Source organism: Centroberyx gerrardi, chromosome 14 (genome assembly GCF_048128805.1).
Source record: "Centroberyx gerrardi isolate f3 chromosome 14, fCenGer3.hap1.cur.20231027, whole genome shotgun sequence".
Lineage (NCBI taxonomy): Eukaryota > Metazoa > Chordata > Actinopteri > Beryciformes > Berycidae > Centroberyx > Centroberyx gerrardi.
The window spans coordinates 1,370,145-1,391,773 of NC_136010.1; the positions used below are offsets into that span (position 1 = coordinate 1,370,145).

The 21,629-nt window shown below is 44.2% G+C and overlaps 1 protein-coding gene across 1 annotated transcript in view; it reads left to right on the forward strand.

The window, feature by feature from the left end:
* The first annotated feature begins 255 nt into the window (after positions 1-255).
* LOC139921192 (uncharacterized) overlaps positions 256-21,629 on the forward strand; it is a 76,899-nt gene continuing 55,525 nt past the window's right edge. Inside the window, 3 exon segments of the mRNA XM_078288049.1 lie at positions 256-261; positions 355-565; positions 13,533-15,736. Of these exon segments, the coding sequence (XP_078144175.1) occupies positions 256-261; positions 355-565; positions 13,533-15,736 (2,421 nt within the window).

Below are 21,629 nucleotides of genomic sequence, written 5' to 3' on the forward strand. Positions count from 1 at the left end.
TCCAGATCCGTCTCTCCTCTGTCTGATCCGGACGGCTGATCTCATACCTTAGCTTTGCATTACCTGCAGTGGACAGCGCGCACGCACACGCACACGCACAACACACACGCACGCACACACACACACACGCACAGCAGCAGCACCAAGGGAGCGATCAATACACTAAAAGCCCGGGGAGGATTTGCAGGAGCGGCAGGATCCACACACACACACACACACACGGGAACGCGTCGCGGGGAAGAAACGGCAGAAATTATGAAGGTACGTCCGTTTTTCTCATTTCCCGACACACAGACCGGGGCTCGGCCGGCGTCATTTTGACCGAGAAACCCGGTTCTCGGTGTTTTTCTGCAGGTAGAAAGCCGCCGTCAGCAGATTTGTCAGAGCCACGCTGCCCGCCGCCCGCTCGGGTTTTATCATCGCAGCCTGCTGACATTTTGCTCCGGTCCGGATCACACTGCGCCTCCTCTGCGTATCGACACGGCTGAGCCTCACGGCACCGTGCAAAGCTGGCCGGAGAAATGTAAAGGCTCTGAGGCTGGCGGCTGGTCTGGGATCAGTGTCGGTGTGTTTACATCAGACAGGAGCCTGCGCTAGAAGATGCTCTTTGTCTGCTCCGGCCATTTATAATGAATGGCAGCAGGAGTTGGTTGTGGGGAGGAGAGGAGAGGAGGAGAGGAGGAGGAGGGGAGGCTGTTCAGACCGGAGGGGTTTGTTTAGGAGGAGGAGGTGAAGGTATACTAACACCGAGGAGCTGTAGGAGCAGCTGGTTACTACACCACCATACTGAGAGGAGGTTATACTGTACATACTATACTACTAAGAGGAGGTGTTATAGATGACTGAGGAGGTGCTACAGGAGCAGTCGGTTGCAGTAGACTATACTGAAGTTACTAGATGGTGTACTACACAGGAGGTGTTATAGATGGTATGTTAGAGAGGAGGTGGTGTATTACTGAGGAGGCGCTATAGGAGCAGTTAGTTATCAGTAGTACATGACTGAGAATGTACTACACCACCAAACATGTAGTTAACTACCGAAAGGACGTGTTGTATATTAATGAGGAGGTGTTATAGATGGTATGTTAGAGAGGAGGTGGTGTATTACTGAGGAGGCGCTATAGGAGCAGTTAGTTATCAGTAGTACATGACTGAGAATGTACTACACCACCAAACATGTAGTTAACTACCGAAAGGACGTGTTGTATATTAATGAGGAGGTGTTATAGATGGTATGTTAGAGAGGAGGTGGTGTATTACTGAGGAGGTGTTATAGATGGTATGTTAGAGAGGAGGTGGTGTATTACTGAGGAGGTGTTATAGGAGCAGGGCATTATAGGTAGTACACTACTGAGCTTACTACTGCACTAAGAGGTACTAGATGGTGTACTACAGAGAGGAGGTGGTGTATTACTGTGGAGGCAGTATATGAGCAGCTGGCTACCGGTAGTACACTACTGAGGATGTACTTAACCAGTGAGGAGGAGGTGTTATAGATGGTATACTACAGAGAGGAGGTGGTATATTACTGAGGAGGTATAGGAGCAGTTGGTTATAGGTAGTACACTACTGAGGATGTACTTAACCACTGAGTGTTATAGATGGTATACTATTGAAGAGGAGGTGTTATAGATGGTATACTACAGAGAGGAGGTGGTATGTATTACTGAAGAGGTATTTTAAGAGCAGCTGGTTATCAGTAGTACACTACTGAGGATGTACTTAACCACTGAGTGTTATAGATGGTATATTACTGAGAGGAGGTGTTATAGATGGTATACTATTGAAGAGGAGGTGTTATAGATGGTATACTATTGAAGAGGAGGTGGTGTACTAACACTGGGGAGGTAGTGTAGGAGCAGCTGGTTATACTACTGAGGATGCACTCAACCACTGAGGAGGAGGAGGAGGTATATTACTGAGGAGGAGGTGGGGTATTACTGAGGAAGAGGAGGTATATTACTGAGGAAGAGGAGGTATATTACAGAGGAGGAGGAGGTATATTACTGAGGAGGAGGAGGTATATTACAGAGGAGGAGGAGGTATATTACAGAGGAAGAGGAGGTATATTACAGAGGAAGAGGAGGTATATTACTGAGGAGGAGGAGGTATATTACAGAGGAAGATGAGGTATATTACTGAGGAAGAGGAGGTATATTACAGAGGAGGAGGTGGGGTATTACTGAGGAGGAGGAGGTATATTACTGAGGAAGAGGAGGAGGTATATTACTGAGGAAGAGGAGGTATATTACAGAGGAGGAGGAGGTATATTACTGAGGAAGAGGAGGTATATTACAGAGGAGGAGGTATATTACAGAGGAAGAGGAGGTATATTACAGAGGAAGAGGAGGTATATTACTGAGGAGGAGGAGGTATATTACAGAGGAAGATGAGGTATATTACTGAGGAGGAGGAGGTATATTACAGAGGAGGAGGTGGGGTATTACTGAGGAGGAGGAGGTATATTACTGAGGAAGAGGAGGAGGTATATTACTGAGGAAGAGGAGGTATATTACAGAGGAGGAGGTGGGGTATTACTGAGGAAGAGGAGGTATATTACAGAGGAGGAGGAGGTATATTACAGAGGAAGAGGAGGTATATTACAGAGGAAGAGGAGGTATATTACTGAGGAGGAGGAGGTATATTACAGAGGAGGAGGTGGGGTATTACTGAGGAGGAGGAGGTATATTACTGAGGAGGAGGAGGTATATTACTGAGGAAGAGGAGGAGGTATATTACTGAGGAAGAGGAGGTATCTACTGAGCTTACTACTGAGGAGGAGGAGGAGGAGGAGGAGGAGGAGGTGTATTACTGAACTGAGCTGTAGTAATGACAGTAGCTACATAAAACTGACTCTTCTACAGAAACAAGCTGCCATCTTCCTGAAGGAGTAGATATTAAGAGCGTGAGGGAAACGGCGGTCTCTGCGTTTTGCGAAGGGAAAAAGCAAGCAGCTCGTAATGTGGAGACGCACGTTCACATCAGGTGTGACTAATCTGGTTAAATCTTATTCAAATACAGTCTGAACACCAGACGCACGGTAAGACCAGGAGGAGGAGGAGCCTGTTAGAGCTGAGTCCGCTTATTCTGTTCATCATGAGGGACCGAACTGAGATGTAGACTCTCATTATCCTCCAGATGGTTTTCTTTAGTCTGAACCAGAGGAGAAAAACCGACTTTGTTGTATTTATGTATTTAGTTCGTTTAGGTCCAAACTGACCAATTACAAGCCAACCAGGGCTTGTAAACAAAAGTCACATGACTCACAAGCAGCTAATTTATTGGACACTTTTGCTAACCTGGTATCAAAACAAATCTGGTTGCAGTTCCTGTGACTTTATCTGACATGATGGACTTGTCTCTCTCTTCTTCTGTGGTGTTCACACCAGTTAGCAACACATGAAGAAACAGCTGAATATGAGCATCAGTCCAGACTTCATTTTGTTCTGCTAGGCTTTCTGTCTCCTTCTACCCATAATCCCTTGCGTTTGGGGCAGTTTCCTGTAGCTGGTTGGATTAACGAACCGCACCACAGTTCTCTTGTTAGAGGACTGAGACTCTCGCTGCCGTTATTTGGGGAAACCAGAGTTCAAAGGTCATCGTTCACCTGGACAAACCAACTGAACTAAAGGAGCGAAGAGATCGGAGAACCGATCAGAACATGATGGAGGTGAATTCTAGTCATCTGGTCATTAAAACAGACTGGTACTCTGGTCATGTGGGACCCAGCAGAAACAGACCTGTGGCCCAGTTTGGGTCCTGAGCCATAGTTTAAGAAACACACTCATCCACTGTAGAGCAGATAGTCTGTTGGCAGCAGTGACACAGTATAACTGATGACAGACTAACCAGAGAAAGGTATGAAACAGAACGTGTGTGTGTGTGTGTGTGTGTGTGTGTGTGTTTGTCTTGCAGTGTTTGAAGTCAGCTCTGTGACTTTGAGAGTTAGTGTGTTGGTGTTAGGTGTGTCCTCAGGTTAATGTTTATCCAGCGTTCCAACAGGTGAAAGGTCCAGGTGATTACTGAGCACACAGTAGAGGAGAGGAGAGTAGAAACACAGCAGAACAGAGTGGAATAAATACAGGAATAAAATAACAGAAGAGAGTCAACACAGAAAGGGTTAGAAAACAAAAGAAACCAAAAAACAAAAGAGAAAACAACAGAATAAAGAAATAGAATGAAGAATAGAACAGAGAAGAATAGAATGGAATAGAACTAGAACTAAATTGCTATATTCTGATCTGCACCGCTGCATTCAGGAACGACGCGGCCGTGTTCTAAAACTGCCAGGTCGCATTACAGGGTCGCATGTGGAGAACTACAGCGTCCCATCTTAGAACCAGAACCTGTCTCCCTCTAGAACCACGCAGCAGCCGGTGTTAGCTGAGCTGCCAGTTACTCTACATCCAGTGAAGCCGCGCTACACTGAAGCTCCCAGAGAAATGCAGCTAGCTGAGCTACGAGCAACATGGCAAAAGTTGTTTGCTACATCGAAGCTACTTTTTTTTTTTTTACATTGGACCAACTTCATGCCAAATCAGTGTTATCTCAGTGATCAAGAAAAACTGTCAACAAATAGGCGGCAAAAAAATGTTCAGTTCAGTTGTTTATTATAAAAAAAAGCTGTGCCTTTGCGAGCAACTGCTCTTATAACCATACCAATACCAATACCAACGAACAAAAAAACGTGCTCCACATAATAACATAAAGCAAACTGTTGTATGTTCATCTATGTTCGTTTGCGTGTGTGTGTGTGTGTGTGTTTGCATGTGTGTGCTTAATCTAGTGGAGACTTGGGCACATTAGCAGGATAAAGCTGTGGAGACTTTAACAAACTCTTTTAACTCGACTCAAACCACAGTAGCAAAAGAATAAAGACCTGGCGCGTGTTAACTGTGTTCCCTGCACCAGAGACGCCGCAGGCATCAGGCCAAGGATTGGTCTGTGATGTCATCGTCATACGGAAGCGCTTCCGTCGGCTACACAGACACAGTTCCCCCGTGTGGCGCCGGCGTCCCGTACCTATCCTTAGTTTTATTCCAGACCGCAACAGAAAGCTCCGCTGCGCTTGAGCTTTAGAAACGCCTGGGAGAATGTAGCTTTGTGGACGCTACCGCACTACTGGATCAATAAAACAGCTTCGCTACTGAAAACGCTGTTTGATTCAAAAACAGCTGCTTGTAGCGACGCTACTGCCCAACACTGGCAACAGCATTCCAGAACCACACAGTCACGCTGTGGAACGCTGTGGAACCGCACCGTCCCATTCTACAACTATGCGGTTGTGTTCCAGTAACAGCCGGTCCCGTCCTGGAACACTGAACAGCAGCATTCTAGAAGTACATGGCATCGCATTCTAAAACTACGCCGTCACATATTCTAGAACCGCCTAGTTGCGTTCCAGACGACACGGTCGCGTTCCACAAAGCAACGTTCCGTAGAACTATGCCGCAGCATTCTGGAACTATCCGTCGGTGTTCTGGAACTCCGCAGCAGCATTCATACAAGGAACAACCCGGTCACGTTCTAGATCTCCGCAGCCGCCGTCTAGACGTTAGGCGTTCACGTTCCAGAACCGCCCGGCCGCGTTCTAGAACTACAACGTCGCATTCTAGAACTAACCGGTTGCGTCCCGCCACAGTTACACAGTTGTGTTCTGGAAATGACACAGCAACGTTCCGTGGCGCCGCCTGGTCGCGTTCTTGAGGCCCGCGGTTCTGCCTGTGTGTTCTAGTCCAGCTCTAGTTCCATGCGTTCACGTTCTAGAACTACGCTGTAACATTGTAGAACTGTTCCGTCACAGTTACACAGGTGGGGTTACAGAGAGGTAAAGAGGTGAAGAGGAGGATGAGAGAGAGGGGGGGTAGAGGAAGAAAAAAGAGATGCATTAAAGTATAGGGGAGAGAGAGGGAGAGAGAGAGAGGTAAAGACTATTTTTCATAATGTATTTTCTCCAGAGTCAGCACTCTACCACACATCACCAACCATCCCTCCCTCCCTCTCTCTCTCTCTCTCCCTCTCTCGCTCTCTCTCTCTCTCTCTCGCTCTCCCTCTCTCTCCCTCTCTCTCTCTGTCTGTGTCTCTTTGTCACTCTCTCTCTTTTACATATGACTTGCTGCAGTACAGTATGGATACTATGAGGATCAGACTGATCTCTGCTCAGATTTTAACCTGTTCTCCAGTCTGATCTGATGCAGTTTGATTGATTACAGATTGATTGTAGAATCGATCAATACAACACTGGTTGTCTATTGGAAGAGCTGAACCTGAACTGATTCTGATGAGACACAAGTTTGCATGAATATGTTTATTATTGTTATTATTATTAGTAGTAGTTGTAGTAGTAGAGGTAGTAGTAGTAGTAGTAGTAGTATTAGTAGTAGAGGTAGTTGTAGTAGTAGTAGTAGAGGTAGTAGTAGTAGTAGTAGTAGTATTAGTAGTAGAGGTAGTAGTAGTAGTAGTATTAGTAGTAGAGGTAGTAGCAGTAGTAGTAGTAGTAGAGGTAGTTGTAGTAGTAGTAGTAGAGGTAGTAGCAGTAGTAGTAGTAGTAGAGGTAGTAGTAGTAGTAGAGGTAGTTGTAGTAGTAGTAGTAGAGGTAGTAGTAGTAGTAGTAGTATTAGTAGTAGAGGTAGTTGTAGTAGTAGTAGTAGAGGTAGTAGTAGTAGTAGTAGTAGTATTAGTAGTAGAGGTAGTTGTAGTAGTAGTAGTAGAGGTAGTAGTAGTAGTAGTAGTAGTATTAGTAGTAGAGGTAGTAGTAGTAGTAGTATTAGTAGTAGAGGTAGTAGCAGTAGTAGTAGTAGTAGAGGTAGTTGTAGTAGTAGTAGTAGAGGTAGTAGCAGTAGTAGAGGTAGTAGTAGTAGTAGAGGTAGTTGTAGTAGTAGTAGTAGAGGTAGTAGTAGTAGTAGAGGTAGTTGTAGTAGTAGAGGTAGTTGTAGTAGTACTAGTAGTAGTAGTAGTAGTAGTAGTAGAGGTAGTAGTAGTAGTAGTAGTAGAGGTAGTTGTAGTAGTAGTAGAGGTAGTAGTAGTAGTAGTAGTAGTAGAGGTAGTAGTAGTAGTAGTAGTAGTAGTAGTAGTAGAGGTAGTTGTAGTAGTAGTAGTAGTAGTAGTAGTAGTAGAGGTAGTAGTAGTAGTAGTAGTAGTAGAGGTAGTTGTAGTAGTAGTAGTAGTAGAAGTAGTAGTAGTAGTAGTAGTAGTAGTAGTAGAGGTAGTAGTAGTAGTAGAGGTAGTTGTAGTAGTAGTAGTAGTAGAGGTAGTAGTAGTAGTAGTAGAGGTAGTAGTAGAGGTAGTAGTAGTAGTAGTAGTAGAGGTAGTTGTAGTAGTAGTAGAGGTAGTAGTAGTAGTAGTAGTAGAGGTAGTTGTAGTAGTAGTAGTAGTAGAGGTAGTAGTAGTAGTAGTAGTAGAGGTAGTAGTAGTAGTAGTAGTAGAGGTAGTTGTAGTAGTAGTAGTAGAGGTAGTAGTAGTAGTAGTAGTAGAGGTAGTTGTAGTAGTAGTAGAGGTAGTAGTAGTAGTAGTAGTAGAGGTAGTTGTAGTAGTAGTAGTAGTAGAGGTAGTAGTAGAGGTAGTAGTAGAGGTAGTAGTAGTAGTAGTAGTAGAGGTAGTTGTAGTAGTAGTAGTAGTAGTAGAGGTAGTAGTAGTAGTAGTAGTAGAGGTAGTTGTAGTAGTAGTAGTAGAGGTAGTTGTAGTAGTAGTAGTAGTTTTCTGGGTTCCAGTGGAGAGTTTTAGTGTCCCATGATGTTCTAAATGTTTGAGGCTTTTCCATGCGGACAAGAAGCTGATGAGGAGAAACCAAAGTCCACAGAAGACTCCAGTCATGGCGTCTCGATGCTTCAGATCAGCGTGGATGTGGATCATCAAGTTGCCTTTTTGTTTTGCTGTCAAAGCGCTGAACTTTGACCCCCGGCAGAGCAGACTGACCCACAGTTCCCCTGTTGAACCCCTCTGTCCGTTCAGTCAGTCTCCCATTGACTGTCAGTGGAACGGCTCGAGGTTCCGTCTTCTGGTGACATCATCAAAAGACTGCTGTGTCTGGTGATGACATCATCAGAAGGCTCCCGGCCGCTGTGTGTTCTCAGCTCTGGGAGACGGATCGGTGCTGACAGCGGCTGTCCGAGCCGCTCGGCTCAAACCTCCACGCATCGCTCCTAACACCACTCTGTTTCATAGCTCTTCTGTATCTTCATCATCATCATCATCATCATCATCATCACTCTGAGGGTCTCAGGAATATTTGTTCCATCTCCTGTCTGGGTGTTCTGACCTCTGACCTCTGACCTCTTACTGTCGGTTGCTTGTATAATGATCTGCAAACTGAATCAGATTCTGCTGCTGGAGATCTGAGGTTTGTTCAGTGTGTTGCTGCTTTCCTCAGGATCCTACTCTTTCTGCTGAGAGGTGGATCAGGACAGAACAGAATATAATACAATAGAATACAATAGAATAGCATGGAATGGAGCATTATATAAGAACAGAACAAACAAATAGAACGATAGATGTTCGATGATAACTGACAGATATTGATAGATGATTATTGTCAGTACTGTTTCTGCCAAGATGTGGATCAGGACAGAATAGAATAGAATAGAATAGACTAGAATAGAACAGAACAATAGAATCTCTGCTCACAGAGTGTGTGTCTGCATCATCAGAAGATGAATGGGCTTCAGCAGCGCTGTGTGGTTTGTCTCTGTTCTGTTCCCACTGGGTCAGTGAGGTTTAACCTGGCTCTGTCTACGCTCTGGTCACACACACTCTCTCTCTCACACACACACACACACACACACACACACACACACACATACACACACACACACACACACACACCCAGCAGTACAGGCAGACATTAACCTGCATTACCAAGTTTATGTTCAGCTGGTCTGAGTTACAGCAGGAACGTAATGAGATCTGCCTGCACACAGAGCCAGGAAATAGACATATCCCAAACAACACATATACTTATTACCAGCCAGGAAATAGGCATGTACCAATCAACATCTACACGTATTACCAGCCAGGATATAAATATATCCCAATGAACATCTACACATGACTAGCCTGAAGGTAGACACATACCAACCAACATCTACACACATTACGAGCCAGGAAATAGAAATGGACATGAGACATCACTTATACAAGAAATAGACACCTCCCAACCAACATCCACACAAACCACCAGCATGCAAACAGAAACATACCAACCAACAGCTGCTTGTTTCCAGCCAGGAAATAGACACGTCCCATCCAGGAACCACACACTACTAACCCAGTTCCAATCCCAGAAGCGCTGCTAGCAAGACTGTGTTAGCTTAGATGGAACATTACTGGGGAAATCGTGTCAGCGGCAAAAAATACAGCAAATTAATATAACAAATAGAACATATTGAAGATAATATAACAAATGCAGAGCTCCTATTGGCTGTAAAGAATTGTCTCTATGTTAGATATTGACACATTTGACATAGACTTTAAAAAGACCAACTTAAACACTTTTGATCTCACATGTTTCTGCTCTGATGAAACTTCCCAGTCACAGCTCATCATCTTCAGTCGCTGCTGAGCTGTTATGTAAAAGACTACAGACCTTTGATGTAAAAGACTACAAGTCCCATGGGTGCAGATGTTTGTTGTGTTATGAGTTATGTATGAAGTGTGTGTAAGATGAGAGGCAGGAGCCCCAGGTGACGCTCCGTCTGACTCTGCTGTCTGACATGTGGCCTTCTGGGAAATATTAGTGAGGAAGTAAAGACTGCACACTGTAAAAAATGACCTGCTAAACTAAACCGCTCTTAAAGATGATGTGGTTTAAAAAGGATGTGTTTGTCTAAACACTGACAGATGTGTTCCTTCTCTTCCTCCCCCTCTTTCTCCTCCTCTTTCTCCTCTTCCTCTCCATCATGTGTTTGTGAAACCACTGTTCATACTCCCTTTTCTCCTTCTCTTCCTCCTTTCTCCTCCTCTTCCTCATTCACTACAACCTCATCATCATTTCCTCCTTCCTCCTTTATTTTTCTTTTTTTTTAGCAAGTTTTAGTGTGGTTTGAAATGTAGAGTATGTTTTAGTATGGAGAGTATGTTTTAGTATGGAGAGTATGTTTTAGTTTGTTGTAGTATGGAGAGTATGTTTTAGTATGGAGAGTATGTTTTAGTATGGAGAGTATGTTTTAGTATGGAGAGTATGTTTTAGTATGGAGAGTATGTTTTAGTATGGAGAGTATGTTTTAGTATGTTTTAGTATGGAGAGTATGTTTTAGTATGGAGAGTATGTTTTAGTATGGAGAGTATGTTTTAGTATGTTTTAGTATGGAGAGTATGTTTTAGTATGTTTTAGTATGGAGAGTATGTTTTAGTATGTTTTAGTATGGAGAGTATGTTTTATTATGTTTTAGTATGGATAGTATGTTTTAGTATGTTTTAGTGTGGAGAGTATGTTTTAGTATGTTTTAGTATGGAGAGTATGTTTTAGTATATTTTAGTGTGGAGAGTATGTTTTAGTATGGAGAGTATGTTTTAGTATGTTTTAGTATGGAAAGTATATGTTTTAGTATGTAGAGTATGTTTTAGTATGGAGAGTATGTTTTAGTATGTTTTAGTATGGAGAGTATATGTTTTAGTATGTAGAGTATGTTTTAGTATGGAGAGTATATGTTTTAGTATGGAGAGTATGTTTTAGTATGGAGAGTATATGTTTTAGTATGGAGAGTATGTTTTAGTATGGAGAGTATATGTTTTAGTATGTAGAGTATGTTTTAGTATGGAGAGTATATGTTTTAGTATGGAGAGTATGTTTTAGTATGTTTTAGTATGGAGAGTATATGTTTTAGTATGTAGAGTATGTTTTAGTATGGAGAGTATATGTTTTAGTATGGAGAGTATGTTTTAGTATGGAGAGTATATGTTTTAGTATGGAGAGTATATGTTTTAGTATGGAGAGTATATGTTTTAGTATGGAGAGTATGTTTTAGTATGGAGAGTATATGTTTTAGTATGGAGAGTATATGTTTTAGTATGGAGAGTATGTTTTAGTATGGAGAGTATATGTTTTAGTATGGAGAGTATATGTTTTAGTATGGAGAGTATGTTTTAGTATGGAGAGTATATGTTTTAGTATGGAGAGTATGTTTTAGTATGGAGAGTATGTTTTAGTATGGAGAGTATATGTTTTAGTATGGAGAGTATGTTTTAGTATGGAGAGTATATGTTTTAGTATGGAGAGTATATTGCACTATATTCAAGTGCTCTATGTTCCATTTTTTTGTGTATTTCTTTATTGTTATGTTTTGGTTCATATTATATACTGTATACTGTAGTGTACAGAGTATACAGACAGTGTGTTGTCCACAGTGCAGTCAGTGTTTAATTGGAGTGTGAGCTGCAGAGCTGCAGCCTCATTAGAGACTGGAAATGTCAGTCTGCATACAACTGACCTCTGTACAGGCCAACACACACACACACACACACACACACACACACACACACACACACACAGGGCAAGACAGACGCGATGAAAAATAGGTTACATACACTTCGACACACATACACACAAAAAGACAGACACAGTGAAAATTAGGCCAATCACACACACACACACACACACACACACACGCACACTAAAGTACAGTCAAGCACACATACTGTATATACGTTAAGGCAGTCATTGCCTCTTTCTCTCTCTCTGTATTGTGGATCAGGGTTTTGTGGATCAGGGTTTTACAGTCTGTATCTTTCTGTCTGTTCTCTTCGTTCTGAAGCGTTGGCAGATCGCTTTGCGCTCCAGATTTCCTCCCAGGATTTGAACGAGTCGCATTCGACTCGACATGCAGACACAGAAATAAACTGAGGCTGCTCAGACTTCCTGGGTGTGAGGAAGATGAGTGAAGAAAAATTTTCAAAATGAAATCTCCACAATTTAAAAAGTGACGCTTTGTCCTACAAACGGATACAAAGCAAAACATGAAACTAAATGTCAGTTCTGGTTAAAGGACAGGAGGAACTGAAGAGCTGTCTGTCAGACAGACTGACGACGCTCCGTCTGTCAGATTTCCATCAGTTTTGACAGAAAGTTCAACCGGCTGAACCTTTTCTGGACGGACAGATTCGTCAGCGTCCATTCAGCCAATCAGAGACGTTCTTACGTTTGTTCTGTAGAAAATAGCGGCGAACACAGAGACAACGGTCCGACTGAAACAAAGATAATTGATTATCTGCTTCAGATACTGTATATTATAACTTATATATTAGCATTTTGGACATCAGCCGTTTGTGTTTTGAATTTGACGTATTGTTTTTAAGAGTGTACCATCGGGGTCAAAGGTCACATCATTGCCAGTTACAGTTCAGGTTGTCACTGGTTGAACTGGGAAGAAAATCCACTCTGAGCTGGTTGAACTGAAAGTGAATGGACATCTGCTGTGATATAGTGTTGGAGTGACCTTTGACCCACAGCATGACTACTGCAGTCTATTCTGTTCTGTTCTGCTCTGCTCTCTCTCCTCTCAGTGTGAAGCGTACAGTAGATCCTCGGCTCCTCGGCTCCGGACAGTAAAACACTGCAGATGAATATTAATGGAGCTAACTGTTCCTCTGGGAGACACACACACACACACACACACACACACACACACTGTACAGAGAGGGGGACTGAGAAGTTGGGGAGGAAAGGAGGAGGGAGAGAGAAGATCAGAGAGGAGAAGAGGGTTTGGGCGAGAGATAAAGATCTGTGAGGGAGAGAGAGGGAGAGAGAGAGAGAGAATAGTTTTGTATGTGAACGCTCTGTCAGTGTTACATCTCCCTCTATTATAGCAGTTATATATCAGAATCAGACTGATCTCTGGTCAGATTTTAGTAGTAGTTAGTAAATTGATCCAATGATCTGATGCAGTTTGATTGATTACAGACTGATTGTAGAATTGATCAATACTCCACTGGTTGTCTATGGGAAGAGCTGAACCTGAACTGATTCTAATGAGACACTTTGATCATATCATGAATGTAGTATACGCTATCAAACAAATTGATTCATGAATTAGTTAAATTATTATTAATAATATTGTTATTGTTATTATTATTATTCAATGTGACAAGAATACAATTCTGGGGGAAAATTTAATAGTTACATTTCTTTGGAATCTGGAATTTCTTTTGGAATCATGAAAACGGTCAAATTAAAAATATTGACTATCAGCACCTAATATCATCTATCAGCAGCTTCAGTCCAGAAACATCGGTATTGATAATCCATATGGGTGAAACTCTGTCGTCTATATTTACTATCGTTCATATCGTCCACATCTCCGTCAAAATTCACCTCACCGCCGTTCAAAATGACCATCATCACTCAAGGCATGCTGGGAGATTTGGCGGCGGCTCCATCTGTGCCGAGGCTTTTAAATCAGAAGAGTCATCAGAATAAAATCTAATGTGAGTCAGTTTGTGGATTAAAGCGATCGCTCTGCTGTGTAATCCTGATGGAACGAACTAATCCAGTTAGCAGCAGATCTCAGATCAGTTCAGAGGCATTTACATCTGAAACACAGAATCCAGTCCAGGAGGTTTCACACGCTTCAGTCTGAATCGCTTCAGTCTGAATCGTTTCAGTCTGAATCATTTCAGTCTGAATCGTTTCGGTCTGAATCGCTTCGGTCTGAATCGTTTCGGTCTGAATCGCTTCGGTCTGAATCGTTTCGGTCTGAATCGTTTCGGTCTGAATCGTTTCGGTCTGAATCGCTTCGGTCTGAATCGTTTCGGTCTGAATCGCTTCGGTCTGAATCGCTTCGGTCTGAATCGCTTCGGTCTGAATCGTTTCGGTCTGAATCGCTTCGGTCTGAATCGTTTCGGTCTGAATCGCTTCGGTCTGAATCGTTTCGGTCTGAATCGCTTCGGTCTGAATCGCTTCGGTCTGAATCGTTTCGGTCTGAATCGCTTCGGTCTGAATCGTTTCGGTCTGAATCGCTTCGGTCTGAATCGTTTCGGTCTGAATCGCTTCAGTCTGAATCGTTTCGGTCTGAATCGTTTCAGTCTGAATCGTTTCAGTCTAAATCCGGAATGCTTCCGGGCAAAAGTCACTAATGTGAAATATGTTTTCAAACTCGTTCTCCTGTGCGACGCTCTGAGTCCAACAGAACTGTGGTTCCATCAGGACCGTGGTTCCAACAGAACTGTGGTTCCATCAGGACCGTGGTTCCATCAGGACCGTGGTTCCAACAGGACTCTGGTTCCATCAGGACCGTGGTTCCAACAGGACTCTGGTTCCAACAGGACCGTGGTTCCAACAGGACCGTGGTTCCATCAGGACCGTGGTTCCAACAGGACTCTGGTTCCATCAGGACCGTGGTTCCAACAGGACCGTGGTTCCATCAGGACTCTGGTTCCATCAGGACCGTGGTTCCAACAGAACCGTGGTTCCATCAGGACCGTGGTTCCAACAGGACTCTGGTTCCATCAGGACCGTGGTTCCATCAGGACCGTGGTTCCAACAGGACTCTGGTTCCATCAGGACCGTGGTTCCAACAGAACCGTGGTTCCATCAGGACCGTGGTTCCAACAGGACTCTGGTTCCATCAGGACCGTGGTTCCATCAGGACCGTGGTTCCAACAGGACTCTGGTTCCAACAGGACCGTGGTTCCAACAGGACCGTGGTTCCAACAGGACCGTGGTTCCATCAGGACCGTGGTTCCAACAGGACTCTGGTTCCATCAGGACCGTGGTTCAAACAGAACCGTGGTTCCATCAGGACCGTGGTTCCAACAGGACCGTGGTTCCATCAGGACCGTGGTTCCAACAGAACTGTGGTTCCATCAGGACCGTGGTTCCAACAGGACTCTGGTTCCATCAGGACCGTGGTTCCATCAGGACCGTGGTTCCAACAGGACTCTGGTTCCATCAGGACTGTGGTTCCAACAGAACTGTGGTTCCATCAGGACCGTGGTTCCAACAGGACTCTGGTTCCATCAGGACCGTGGTTCCATCAGGACCGTGGTTCCAACAGGACTCTGGTTCCATCAGGACTGTGGTTCCAACAGGACCGTGGTTCCAACAGGACTCTGGTTCCAACAGGACCGTGGTTCCAACAGGACTCTGGTTCCATCAGGACCGTGGTTCCAACAGGACCGTGGTTCCATCAGGACCGTGGTTCCATCAGGACTGTGGTTCCAACAGGACTCTGGTTCCATCAGGACCGTGGTTCCAACAGGACCGTGGTTCCATCAGGACCGTGGTTCCAACAGGACTCTGGTTCCATCAGGACCGTGGTTCCAACAGAACTGTGGTTCCAACAGGACTCTGGTTCCATCAGGACCGTGGTTCCATCAGGACCGTGGTTCCAACAGGATTCTGGTTCCAACAGGACCGTGGTTCCATCAGGACCGTGGTTCCAACAGGACCGTGGTTCCATCAGGACCGTGGTTCCAACAGAACTGTGGTTCCATCAGGACCGTGGTTCCATCAGGACCGTGGTTCCAACAGGACTCTGGTTCCAACAGGACCGTGGTTCCAACAGGACTCTGGTTCCATCAGGACCGTGGTTCCATCAGGACCGTGGTTCCAACAGGACTCTGGTTCCATCAGGACCGTGGCTCCATCAGGACCGTGGCTCCAACAGGACCGTGGTTCCATCAGGACCGTGGCTCCATCAGGACCGTGGCTCCATCAGGACCGTGGTTCCATCAGGACCGTGACTCCATCAGGACCGTGGTTCCATCAGGACCGCGGCTCCATCAGGACCGTGGCTCCATCAGGACCGTGGTTCCATCAGGACCGTGACTCCATCAGGACCGTGGTTCCATCAGGACCGTGGCTCCATCAGGACCGTGGCTCCATCAGGACCGTGGTGCGGCTCTCAGTGGGAACGCAGTCTGGACTCACCCAGCAGATAACAACATGGATCTTCTGCAGCATGCAGGCTGAGCCACAGCCAGTCGCTCCGTGACTAACAAACTGAATCATGTTAAAGAACGCGAGGCGAACGCTGTTCTGCATCTGTGGCTTTTCACAGATGAAGTCCATCAGACGGACTCAGGTTGATGATGTTTCACCGCACGCTCCGCGGTTCACTGAGAAACAGCGGCGGCGGCGACTCGGTCCAGACTCGAGGAAACGGGCCGAGTGTGAAAAGTCAACCAAACACTGAAGTTCCCTCCTCTGCTTTAAAGTCCCAGTGAAACAGCTTCTGACAGCATCTTGCTTCCTTGATATGATGTATTTCCTGTTGTAACAGGAAGTTGGGGCGGGGCTTAACACAGGGAGTGATCATTCAAAAGTGTAAACCAATGGGAGATCAGTCGGGGAGAGAAAGGCAGTTTGATTGGATCGACTTCTTTGGGACTTTCAGCACAAGATACAGTCACAATAAACATGTTAAAATGTGAAAGTAACAGCAGTGAGTTAAAATGACTAATCTGAGGTACAGAGGTTATTAACATGTACACACACACACACACACACACACACACACACACACACACACATTCCCCCTCTGTCATGACAGCAATACACACCACTCCCTGACTTACATCACACACTGCTGTGTACTCTGACCCTCTTATCAGAGAGAGAGAGAGAGAGAGCGAGAGAGAGAGAGACAGAGAGAGAGAGAGAAAGTGAAAGAGTAACAGAGAGAGAGAGAGAGAGACAGAAGAAGTAGAGAGAGAAAGCAGGAGACTGGGAGAGAGAAAGAGAGTGTGATAAATCGCAGAAAGCTGAAAGCCGTTTGAAGTTTTGAGTTTCGGGAAAATCTCCCGCTAACAGACTTCAGCCAATGAAATCTGTCCTGACTGCTTCAGAGGGCTTGTAGCTCCGCCCACAACAACTCAGCCCAGGAGGATTCAGCCAATGACTGTAAAGAATACTGGACCAAGTGAGTGTGACATCACCTGCTGGTTTCTGATTGGTGGTTTTGAAGCCAGGAGATTGTTTTTATGGGCGCAAGACAGAGAGAGAGAGAGAGAGAGAGGGAGAGAGAGAGAGAGGGGGGAGGGACAGAGAGAGAGAGAGACAGAGAGAGAGAGAGAGAGAGAGAGAGAGACAGAGAGACAGAGCGTCAGAGAGAGAGAGAGAGAGAGGGGGACAGAGAGAGAGAGAGACAGATAGAGAGAGAGAGAGGGGGGGGGACAGAGCGAGAGAGAGGGACAGAGAGAGAGAGAGAGAGAGAGAGAGGGGGACATCGTGATATTAAATTCTGGATATCGCCCAAGCCTAGTTAACAGCAGCATGTGACCACATGGCGTGTTGAGGAGACACTTCCTGTCCTCTGTCTGGAGACAGTGATGTCACTTCCTGAGCTGTGATCACTTCCTGAAGGATCAAGTGCTTTTTAAAAACATATATCCAGTTTCTGAATCACTTCTAATCTGAAGCCTCAGAAACAGAACCAGCAGTTCTCCATGTTCTCTCTGTTTTCTCTCTCTGTTCTCTCTGTTCTCTGTTCTCTCTCTGTTCTCTCTCTCTCTGTTCTCTCTCTCTGTTCTCTCTCTGTTCTCTCTCTGTTCTCTGTTCTCTCTCTCTCTGTTCTCTCTCTGTTCTCTCTCTGTTCTCTGTTCTCTCTCTCTCTGTTCTCTCTCTCTGTTCTCTCTGTTCTCTCTCTGTTCTCTCTCTGTTCTCTGTTCTCTCTCTCTCTGTTCTCTCTCTCTGTTCTCTCTGTTCTCTCTCTGTTCTCTCTCTGTTCTCTCTCTCTGTTCTCTCTCTGTTCTCTCTCTCTGTTCTCTGTTCTCTCTCTGTTCTCTCTCTGTTCTCTCTCTCTGTTCTCTGTTCTCTCTCTGTTCTCTCTCTCTGTTCTCTCTCTGTTCTCTCTCTCTCTCTGTTCTCTCTCTGTTCTCTCTCTCTCTGCTCTCTCTCTGTTCTCTCTCTGTTCTCTCTTTCTGTTCTCTGTTCTCTCTCTCTTCTCTCTCTTGTTCTGCACCCTAGTTGGTTTGTGTTCTGTGTGTTTTGGATCCAGTTCTCATGTTTAGTTTCCACAGCGGTCCTGTTGTCTTCCTGTTGTCTTCCTGTTGTCTTCCTGTTGTCTTCCTGTTGTCTTCCTGTTGTCTGAAGAGGCATCAACTACTTCACATCGTCCTGATTTCTGATTGGTCGGTTGGCTGGAGGATAACAGCAGTCTGTTGTCAGCCTGCTTCACTGAGCTGAGAAAACTGAACACAGTACACTTTAGCTAGTAAATGTAATTTGATTTAAAATTAATAATTAAGTCTGTGTGTATTAGTTATCATCACGTTGTTGTTGTTGTTGTTGTTGTTGTTGTGAGTTCAGTTGATCAGTTCATGTTATTGTTTGTTGTGTTGTTGTTCTGCATTAGGAGCTTTGCTGGTCTAGGTTACTTAGCTAGCTGAGTTAGCTAGCAGGCACACATTTCTGCAACATGATCTCACTCAAAACGTGAAATGAACACGAACTGTAAAACAGCGATTTACGTCCTGTGTATTATTATTATGGGAAAATAACGTTTCTCCACCACGAACTGAATTATGTTCCCCCGCAACGAATTTAAATACGTCCCAAAGGGTTGGTTAACGGTTAAATTTGGGCAAGTAAAACAGTTTGGTTAAGGTCAGGGAATTGGTCGGTTTTGTCGGTTAGATAAGAAAAACGTTTGTTAAAAATTAAAATGTGACTTACGGTTGAAATGTACTTTGTAAACCCCAGGAATAAAACCCCGCTCGCCGGCATCCGAAGGCAAACGTAAACGCCCGACCCCGACCACGACCCAGACCGCGACCCCGACCCCGACCCCGACCTCGACCCTGACCCCGACCTCCACACCTGACTGACCACCATGCTTCAATGTCACACTACTTCCTGTATTTAGTCTGTCTCCTTCACTGAACCGTTTCCTGCTGGGAAAATTTAAATTTAACACTTCATGTTCCACCAAGTCGTGTTCATATGACGTTTTTCTGTGAGATCAGTCTGCATTTCTGAGTGAAGCTGCAGGTGTGAAAGCAGGTCTAGTCTGTTCTGGTCTGTTCTATTCTGTTCTATTCAGTTCTAGTCTTTTCTGTCCTGCTCTACTTCACTCTACTGTCACTCTTTCTCTTGCTCTTTTCTGTTCCTTCTTGCTCTCTCTCTCTCTCTCTCTCTCTCTCTCTCTCTAAATTCAGTTCATTTCATTGAGGCTTTATCGTCATGACCGTAGTAAATTTAGTAAATCATCATTAGTAACTCAGTATGAATATTATCTCAGCAAAATAAAAAAATGTCAACATTAACAACAAGTGAGATGGAAGAAAAGGAAGAGCTGGGAAAGAAAACTAAAAACTCAGACTTCCATCTCTCCGCTCTCCCTCCGAGTCCGGCTCTACTGAACCAGGATCTCCTGACCCGGGACGAGCCCAGGTCTTATAGAACGGCTCCTATAAATTATGAATCAGTTTTTTGGAGGAGAAATGAGTGAAACTTTTTTTTTTGCAACCGCTGCAGTTCCTCAGTTTTCCTCAGAGTCTGCTCTCCATAACTGACTTCACCTCATCAGGATGAAACTCTGGACCAGGAGCAGAAGCTTCACTGTTGTGGAACAAAACTAAAAACTTTTTCAGGAGCTTAAATCATACATCATACAGAAACTCATAACACAACAAACATCTGCACCCATGGGACTTGTAGTCTTTTACATGACGAGCGACTGGGAAGTTTCATCACAGCAGAACCATGTGAGGTCCGAGAGGAACGTCGGTCTGGTTAAAGTCTAATGTGGTTCCTGGAGGTTTTTGGTTTTCAGTCTGTTCACTGACTCCCACCTTAACATATGCTCATCCATATTTAATGCACTTTGTCTAGCAGTTAGTGTGTGTGTGTGTGTGTGTGTGTGTACAGTAGGCTATGTGAGCGTATTTCCCTGTGGGATTGGTTGTGTATATATGAAATTGTGTCAGTGTCTGGTCTGCATGTATTTGTGTGTGTGTGTGTGTGTGTGTGTGTGTGTGTGTGTGTGTGTGTGTGCAGCTCCCTGCTGTCTGGTACCATCTGCTGTAGAGACTCCTCTCTGACTGAAGGCTACAGAGACGGGTGGAGCGAACAGTGATACAAACACCCAGAGAAAGCAGGAATGCAGGGTTCTGCAGGGTTCTGTAAGGTTCTGCAGGGTTCTACAGGGTTCTCTGGTGTTATAAGAAACCATAATGACTTGAAGAACCATGCTGATCTGTGAGAGCCTGTGTTTTTTCCTTCAGTCTCCATCTTCGTCCCTCAGCCTCACTGTGGTGTTTCTTCCCACAGATCACCTGTCAATCACACAGTGTGGGCGGAGCTTGGATTTCCTGTTGATGCAGTTTGAGTTTCTCTTCTCTCTGTTCAGCCAAAGATAATGGAGAAGGAAGATACTGCACATGATATTCCAGTTTATAGAAACTAAAGCAGAGGGAATTCATCTCACACTTCAGTACAAATGTCTGAATCACTATTTGACCTTCAGCACAGGAGACAAACAGGAAGCAGCTAATAAACAAAATGTTTTTTTACTCATTTAAAAACTGTAACCATGACGTTGTTCTGCCTAAAATCAAATATTTTCAGTGACAGAAGTGAACTGTTGCTGGATTCTGTCTGTTCAGTCATGGCGGCTAGCGCTGCTCATGCTAACTGCCCAGTTCTTCTTCTTCTGTTGATTCCAAACAAACCAGAAACGTAGAACGCATCACTTCCTGTGCGGCAGGAAAGAGACTCCGGCTGTTTAGAACAGACAGAGGAGATTTATGAACTGATATAGGATCACTGACATTATTTAGATGAAAATGTTGAGGATTAATACTTTACAGTAAAAATCTGTCCAATCAGATTAAAGACCCAGTGTTCTTTACAATATTAAAATGATTTTTTAATCCTTAATCCTCCTGAGCATTTCATACGTTCTAGTCTAAAAGGTTCTTTACAGCAGCATGAAGGGTTCTACTGTGGTACAAGCAAAGATTTACTGGTCCAGTATAGAACCTTTTTAGTTAAGAGCAGAGGTGGGGACTGGAGTCACATGACTTGGTTCTGCAAGTCATGTGACTCCAGTCACATGACTTGGACTGAATTGTTTGAGACTTGACTTGATGCATGAAGAGAAGACTTGGGACTTGACTTGACTTGGGTTCTGGTGACTTGGGACTTGACTCTGACTTGTACTTTGATGACTTGAAAAGGTTTCTAAAGTCTTGACTTGAGATCTTGTGTTTGTGTAAATGACTTAGATTGAAAGTGATGAGATTTAAATTCTGTTTTCTGAATTTGTATGGAATGATTGAATTTATTGAAGTTGAAACTGATTCTAGAAATCATGAATCATCAAAACTCATGATGCTCTTACCAAGTTTTTATCCTATTAAAACCATATTGCATTGAAAAGTCCTAGATATTTAGTTTTCTTTAAGATATTAAATTGATACTGGACTCTTGATTTGTTCTGACTTGACTTGCTGTTCTACATTTAGACTTGAGACTTGACATTAATGACTTGGACTTGACTTGCTGTTCTACATTTAGACTTGAGACTTGATTTTAATGACTTGGACTTGACTTGGACTTGACTTGGTGATCTACATTTAGACTTGGGACTTGACTTGAGACTTGTGCCTGAAGACCGGAGACTGACTTGGGACTCGAGCGAAGCTGACTTGGTCACACCTCTGGTTCAGAGTGTAGAAGAAACCTGGAGGCCTGTTCT